This window comes from Anolis carolinensis, chromosome 2 (genome assembly GCF_035594765.1).
Source record: "Anolis carolinensis isolate JA03-04 chromosome 2, rAnoCar3.1.pri, whole genome shotgun sequence".
In the NCBI taxonomy this organism is placed as follows: Eukaryota; Metazoa; Chordata; class Lepidosauria; order Squamata; family Dactyloidae; genus Anolis; species Anolis carolinensis.
Window position 1 is genome coordinate 174917855 of NC_085842.1, and position 8401 is coordinate 174926255.

At 43.8% G+C, this 8401-nt stretch overlaps 1 protein-coding gene across 2 annotated transcripts in view; it reads right to left on the minus strand.

The window, feature by feature from the left end:
* Positions 1–6924, minus strand: part of polg2 (DNA polymerase gamma 2, accessory subunit) — a 10081-nt gene extending 3157 nt beyond the window's left edge. Inside the window, exons 1-4 of one of the 2 annotated variants that reach the window (XM_008116389.3) lie at positions 6355–6924; positions 3490–3610; positions 3233–3338; positions 1231–1404 (exon numbers count right to left, since the gene is read on the minus strand). In XM_008116389.3, coding sequence (XP_008114596.1) covers positions 1231–1404; positions 3233–3338; positions 3490–3610; positions 6355–6874 — 921 coding nt within the window. In that variant the 5' untranslated portion in view covers positions 6875–6924. The remainder of the gene's footprint in view (positions 1–1230; positions 1405–3232; positions 3339–3489; positions 3611–6354) is intronic. The other variant, XM_003224433.4, reaches the window with a different exon arrangement.
* Between the last annotated feature and the right edge of the window lie 1477 nt (positions 6925–8401).

The window sequence follows — 8401 nt, forward strand, 5'->3', positions numbered from 1 at the left end:
ATCCAGAAACTTATCACAAGCCAGGGAAATTCAGGTTGCTTTCAACAGGAAAGAAACTGCTTGCTTCCAGGTCCTGGACATACCAAAGAGCCATGAAAACCAAAGGGTAACCTTGAGCAAGTTACACAATCTTGGCCTCAGATGAAGGTAAAAACAAACCACTTCTGAACAAATCTTTGTAAGAAAACCCCATGAGAGGTTCATCTTAGGGTGGCCATAAGTTTGGACAACTGGACATGCTGACTCAATTTGAATTGTTCACAGAAGATTAAATACTTAACAAGTGTTTCTAGAAAAGCTAGAGCATTCAAAGAACAGAGATGGGGGACTGAGAAGTGCCCCTCTCAACTTACTGCCCATCAAACAAAGTAACAACATGAAAATGATCCCTGGTAAATAATTCAACTATTATTTATACTTCTACTTTAGAAATTGTCTTGTTTTATTCATTCTCAAACAGGAAAGTCTCCCTCCATCTGTATGCAATATGAGGCAGTTACATTAATTCTCTGGTATGGGAGGATGCCTGCAAGGTACTGCAATGAGGCCTGTTGTTTGACACTACTGCTCACCTTCTGTTAGTAGATGTCACTGCCTCCATTTTTGAAGTTGCCAAAGTATTTAATGAGGTCTACGTGAAGCAAGTTACGCAACAGATCCTTCAGGTCTATGCTGAAGTGAGAAGGGAAGCAAACTTGGATGCAAAGCAGAGTTCACTTGACAAACACCATAATTCTCAGCATTTAGTCTGACTTCAGATCCTAAGCAGGGCTTAGGTGGTTAGTTCTGGGCTGTGGAACTAAGTGTTTGGGCTGTAGCACAACCACAGTGCAATATACATCCACGCAGTCGATATAAACGATGCAGCTTGGATGATGATTGCAGGATTAGGTGCTATGTTTTTAACAGTTTTTAATTGTATTTATTTTTATTTTAAAGTTTAATGTGTTGTGCATTTGTATGCTTTCATGTTTCAATGTGGCGTTGAATAACTGCCAAAACTGGAAGCCCCTCCGGGGTGAGATAAGAGCGGGGTAGAAATACAGTGAATAAATGAATAAATGTATAGCTGAGATCTCCAGATAGGGCAGGAAAGAATCCTAACTGCAGGCCTAAAAAACTCCACTGCTGTCAGACAGTATCAAGATGGCCTGATATCTTGATATCTGCATTATTTAGGATAAAGCAGATTCCTATCTATATTAGTTAAGTAAATTCACAAAAACTCACATGCAGTTGTGATCCTTTTCCTGGATACATTTTTAACAGCTCATTATCTCCTAAGCTCCGCAGAGTTTCTATCAGTTCCTTTCCCCATGGAAAGCTGTAATACAGATTGCTTCCTCTCCTTCCTTCTTCATCATGATGATGACTACTGCTGAAATTGGAGGGACATATTGCAAACTAAGAAAAAAATGACAGAAGTGATATTGAAAATACAGAACTAAACTGGCCAGATCACAAATATGCAGATTAAGATTTAATATTTACACTAGTGATTCCTAAATTCTAGTCCTTCAGGTGATTTGGACTTCATCTCCCAGAAAGCTCAGCTGGCTTGGCCAACAATTAGGGACTCTGTGAGCTGAAGTCCCAAATACCTGGAAGACCACAGTTTCAGAAACACTGATCTACACAAATGATAAAAGCTTGTCTTTACACTCTGAGAAGGCAATGCATACTCATTCACCAAGAGAAGCACAAACAGAAAAAGACATGCCTGAGTGTAGGCTGCACCTCGAGGCCCAACTAGAGATAACATTAATTCTTCTCTGTGCAGATGGGGAATTTTAGTTCCCCAAAGGGGCGTTTTGTTGCAGAATTATCAAAGAACAAGAACTGCTAGGTAGCATAGCACTGCTTACAACTCTGCAAGTTACAGCACCCCTAGTTTCAGACACTGGCAACTAGAGGTTTCTTTTTTAAAAACGAAAAAATAGCAGTACATCAAAGTCAACGAAATTGATTACATTACTTTTTCTAAAAAAGGAAGGCTGAGAGATACAGAAACATTTTTATTACCACATGTGCCTTCTAACTTTGGATATGTCAGTAGTATGGAATATTTTTGATTCCCTATTCACACATTTTTGTGGGCATGGGGCATTTTTATGCTTTGGAATGCATCAAAATTCATAATGAGATCAAAAAATACTTCAGGTTAAGATACTCTAAAAGTTCACCTTGCTATAATTTCTCCCATTGTGTACAATCAAACTATGGCTTTCTGCACCATAAGATCTAACAACTGAGAAGCTTTATAAGATTAAAACAAATAATGGCAAATCATGCTTTTCATGGCTATTAAACTGTCTCTAAAACCAAATGCTGGGGAAAGCAAATGGGAGGATGATATCACATTTATGTTAAGATTTTGCAAATTGTCACATAACTGGGTTGTTGTATGTCTTTCAGGCTGTGTGGCCATGTTCCAGAAGTATTCTCTCCTGATGTTTCGCCCACATCTATGGCAGGCATCCTCAGAGGTTGTGAGGTATGGATAAACTAAGTAAGGAAAGAATATACATCTATGTAGAGTCCAGGGTGTGGTAAGAGTCCTTTGTCACTGGGAGCCAGCATTAATGTTTCAGTTAATCACCCTAATTAGCATTAGAAATGTTTTGTCTCTTGCCTGGGGGCATCCTTTGTTCAGTCAAGCCCTCAGAGTTTTGGTTCCCAGTGACAAAGGACTCTTGCCACACCCTGGACTCTACACAGATATATATTCTTTCCTTTCCTTACTTAGTTTATCCATACCTCACAAGCTCTGAGGATGCCTGCCATAGATGTGGGCGAAACGTCAGGAGAGAATACTTCTGGAACATGGCCACACAGCCCGAAAGACATACAACAACCCTGTGATCCCGGCCATGAAAGCCTTCTATGTCACATAACTGTTCCAAAAACATTTACTAATTGTGGCTGCATCTTCTGTACTGCTTTGAAAGAATAACCTTCCTGTGACCAACTATGCTCATGGAAGTGCAGTTACCTGAAAGTCATTTTTACTTGCTAATGGGTGATAATTCATTTGCAATTCTAGATTAAAGATGTTGTTGCTTGTATTTCTCTTCTGTTAACTAAATGGCTGCTAATCAAACTACCATTGCATTTTTAAAAACAGATTTCAGAATGAGAACATTTTTTATTTTAAAGTGTTTTTGCATTGCCATCCAACCTTCCTAAAGCAAAACACAACTTGGAATGAAGGTACAATAACCAAAGTCAATACCTTTCTCCACCATTGAAGGCGCTGCCGTAACCAGTAGTCAAGCCACTGTCCAGCAGTTCTGCCAGAGCTGTACCACACCAGGATGGACATCATCCTTTCACCTGTTCTTTACAAAACAAAAAAAGCAAATGACTAGCAAATTATGATTTAAAACACAAGCTCAAGGTATTATTTTTCTACCAAATCATTTTATTTTGTTATTTTTTCAGCTATTTAATACTTTATGAAAAAAGGTGTAGGAATCTATAACATTGTACCTCACATTATTCTCTTTTTCATTTGTTGCTACTGCATGGAAACACGTTCCTATTTGCGCAGCCCCAAAAGGCAGTCTCTTGTTTACCAATTCCAAGCATTCGACATAATGTTCTAGGACACCTAGAAAATATTAAACAGAATAAGTATAGAAAGTATTAAACACAAGACTGAAAAAACAATCCAGGATACAGGCAGTTTTAAGTGTAAAGCTTAGCAGCTACAGTGGGGACTGAAATAACTACATACTTGGCATTTTCCATATAACTATGTGTTTGTACAGAGTATAAAGTCCCAAGTACCATTAAAGGCAGTCCCCAAAATCCAGACAAGATTGGTTCTGTGAGTCTGTTCTTAAACTAAAATTATTTGTAAGTCGAAACAGGTACATTTTGAAATTGTAACTACAGCCAAATTGTGTGTGTGTACATAAGCTTTGGTTGTCACAGGGAGGGTTAACACCCTGTGGTGTTTGTTTTGTTGCCCTTGCCCCTGTTCAGAATATTTCACCTTCCTTTCTGTTCCTGTGAGAATTGGATTTTGAAAATGTTGTTGTGGAAACAAGGATTGGCGAGAAAGCTTCATTAGAACCACTTTTCCCCATGATAATAACTCTTTCAGGAGTGAATTTCCCTTCCTAGGGATAGATTTCTCTCACTTCCTGTTGTCTCATCCCCATTTTTAACTACGAGTTATTTGTAAGTCGGATGTTTGTCATTTGGGGATTGCCCGTATATGTTACTTCTAGATTTTTCAAGATCTGTTGTATCTACATTTTCAAAGAATGTTAACAAAACATCAAATAACGTGTACATCTGTCACAATTCAAGTTCTGAAATACAGAAATAGCCATTCAATCCATAATTCACACATATTAGCCATCCCAGAAACCGTAGCCACAAGCTTCAACTGAAGAAAAAGTACACTTATATTGACTATCCTAAGATGTCAATTAACAGTTCGTATTCCTTGGAAGCCTAGCAGAACACACATACCCAAATTGGTAAAGGTTTCCCCTTGACATTAAGTCTAGTCATGTCCGACTCTGGGGGTTGGTTCTCATCTCCATTTCTAAGCCAGAGCAGGCATTGTCCATAGACACCTCCAATGTTATGCACTATTACCTTCCCTCCAAAGCGGTACCTATTGATCTACTCACATGTGAATGGTTTCAATCTACTAGGTTGACAGAAGCTGTGGGTAATCCCGCTCCTCGGATTTGAACCAGCGAACCTTTCAGTCAGCAAGTTCAGCAGCTCAGCAATTTATCCACATATGTAAACAAGCGTCTAGAACAGTGGGTCCCAACCTGTGGTCCGCTCCAGTCTGCGAACCTCCTTCCTCTTTATTTTATTTCCACTCCTTTCCACAGAGCTGACCATTGCATTGGATAGACCACATCAGTTCTATTTTATGAAATACGGTGTTCTATAGGCAAGCAGATGGTGACTACTGGATGGCATATGTTCTGTATCAGAAACTAGCACTGATGTGGTCTACCCAATGCAATTTTCTGAATCAGCACCCCAGATAACCAAACCAAATCTAAAGTTGACCAAAAACTGATTCATAACCTTTTTGGAACTAATGTTGGAGAGTGGTCCCTGGTCAAGCAGTCCCTGGCCAAAGTGGTCATAGAATCATAGAATCCTCGAGTTGGAAGAGACCTCGTGGGCCATCCAGTCCAACCCCCTGCCAAGATGCAGGAAATCACATTCAAAGCACCCCCGGCAGATGGCCATCCAGCCTCTGCTTAAAAGCCTCAGAAGGAGTCTCTACCACACTCCACTACAGAGTTCCACTGCTTAATGGCTCTCATTCTTCCTGATGTTCAGGTGGAATCTCCATTCCTGTAGTTTAAAGCCATTGTCCCGTATCTTAGTCTCCAGGGCAGCAGAAAACAAGCTTGCTTCCTCCTCTGTATGACTTCCCCTCATATATTTATACACGGCCCTCATGTCTCCTCTCAGCCTTCTCTTCTGCAGGCTAAACATGCCCAGCACTTTAAGCCGCTCCTCATAGGGCTTGTTTTCCAGACCCACTATCATTTTAATCGCCCTCCTTTGGACACATTCCAGCTTGTTAAAATCTCCCTTCAATTGTGGTGCCCAGAATTGGACACAGTATTCCAAGTGTGGTCTGACCAAGGCAGAATAGAGGGGGAGCATGACTTCCCTGGACCTAGACACTATACTATTTATACAGGCCAAAATCCCATTGGATTTTTTTAGCCACCGTATGACATTGTTGACTCATGTTTAACTTGTTGTCCACAAGGCCTCCCAAGATCCTTTTCACACATACTGCTGTCAAGCCAGGCATCGTCCCCCATTCTGTATCTTTGCATTTCATTTTTTCTGCCAAAGTGGAGTATCTTGCATTTTCCCCTGTTGAACTTCATTTTGTTACAGGGTTGTTGTGAGTTTTCCAGGCTGTATTCTCTCCTGACGCCCACATCTATGGTAGGCATACCTCACAACCTCTGAGGATGCCTGCCATAGATGTGGGTGAAACGTCAGGCGAGAATGCTTCTGGAACATGGCCATACAGCCCGGAAAACTCACAACAACCCTGTGATTCTGGGCATGAAAGCCTTCAACAACACATTCATTTTGTTAGTTTCGGCACATCTCTCTAATCTGTTAAGATCGTTTTGATCCCTGGTCAAAAAAAGGTTGTTGAGGTCAGAAGTGCAATTTTACTTAAAACTAAAGAAGACTTTAGGGTTCCTCCTACACTACCACATACATAATTCGCTTCAAAGCAGGAGGCCATTGGCCAAGGCAGTGGAGGCTTCTGGGAAATGAAGTCCAAAACACCCGAGGGAACAAGAGTGTGTGCTTCTTGCTGAGGGAAAGGAGCCCCACCGTGGAGGAGGTCCTCGCGCAGAGTGTCCGAGGCGGCCAGCGTCTTCTGGAGGGCGGGGCCTCCCTCCGCGGCCTGGCGAAGGGCTGCGGGGGCCACCGCTCGGAGGGCCTGGCTTGGAGTCCCCGGCGAAGCGGCGACACTTGGAGGGCGCGAGGCCCTGGCGCCGAGGCCTAGCACGCGCTCCCTGGAGGCGGCTTCCGAGCCCCACCACTGCGCCGCCAGGTTCTGCCTCAGAGCCACCCCGAGGGGCCCGAAGCCGCGGTGGTTTCCCCTCAGGTAAGAACCCCAGGTGGTGGGCCCCTGGTCCTGGTCCCGGAGGAAGTGCCTCCTCCGACACAGGGACAGAAGGGCTTCGGACACCTCCCCGGTACTGCTGCTGCCCTCGCCATCTTCCAGGGAGAGGGCTCGCTTTGGGACCCCACGGAATCCTCCTATTTCTCCTCCTCGGCGCCGCGCGCGTCGGCAGCCTCTCAGGAGCAGTAGCAAGAATCCCGCGAGCCGGGAGCCTGTGAGCCTCATGGCTACGGGGCGCGTGGCCCCGCCCCCGCCGAAGAGTGAGGCGGAACGAGGTGCGCCTGCGTCGAAAAGCACAACGTTACGGCACCGAAAAAGAGCCGAGTTTTACAGCTGGAACGCATGCGCCAAACAGCGGAAGGATGTGGGAAACCAGCCCTGCTACAGAAACGCGGTGTTATTTTTTCCTTCAGGCCCCTTCCACACAGCCATATAACCCAGAATATCAAAGCAGAAAATCCCACAATATCTGCTTTGAACTGGGCGCATTTCCACACAGTCCTATATCTCAGAATATCGAGGCAGAAAATCCCACATTATCTGAGTGTGGATTCAGATATCTCAGTTCAAAGCAGATACAGTGGGATTTTCTGCCTTGATATTCTGGGATATAGGGCTGTGTGGAAGGACCCATAGCTGAATAAAATCCCACATTTGAACTGCTTTGAACTAGGATATATGGCAGTATGGACTCGGGGCCCTTTCACACAGCCATATAATCCAGAATATCAAGGCAGATAATCTACTCCGAGAGCCCCGGTGGCGAAGTGTGTTAAAGCGTTGAGCTGCTGAACTTGCAGACTGAAAGGTCCCAGGTTCAAATCCTGGGAGCGGAGTGAGCGCCCGCTGTTGCTCCAGCTTCTGCCAACCTAGCAGTTCGAAAGCATGCCAATGTGAGTAGATCAATAGGTACCACTCCGGCGGGAAGGTAACGGTGCTCCATGCAGTCATGCTGGCCACATGACCTTGGAGGTGTCTACGGACAACGCCGGCTCTTCGGCTTAGAAATGGAGATGAGCACCTCTTTATAAGCTTATGATAGAGTAATCCTTAGAGCAGTAATAAGTTCTGGGCTCCATCCATCACTTTCCCCTGATCCAAATTTGGGGAAGAGTGTGATAACTCTTTATGCCTTTGGGAGGCACCAGGCCTTTAATGCCAAACCCTAGTTTTCGTTATTCCAGAGTATTGGGCCATGTTGGTTAAAAATCCATGTCAAACTCCACTAGTTCTAGCTGTACCCCTACTGTCTTGGTCCAAGATTTACCAAATTCTCGTCTTCCATGTGTTTTGTATGCTAATTCCCAGAATCCCTGGTCAAACTGCCTGGGGCTTCTGGAAGTCTAAATGGGAGGTCCACAATTGTCAGTTTAACTCTCAAACTGGTACACCAGGCTGGCTCTGTATGGGAGAAGAGCTGGGATGATGGAGATGTAATCGTATCATGTGGAGGGTATGGCATCGTGCCTATGTCCCCATTTTACAGAGTTTGATAGATTTGATTTACCATTTTGCCCCACTGACCAGTTCTAGGGCCACGGAATCTTTATTCCAGAACCAGAAATGGAAGAAGCCTGCCATAGGAAAGAAGCCATGTCTATGGAAAATGAGGTAAAGAATGAAATGGCACACTCCCAAAGGCACAAAGGGCTGCCACTCTTCCCCAAATTTGGATCAGGGAAAAGTAAAGGATGGAGTCCAGGAGCTATCACTGCTCTAAGGATTACTGCTTTTATCATAACCAGAAGGGCT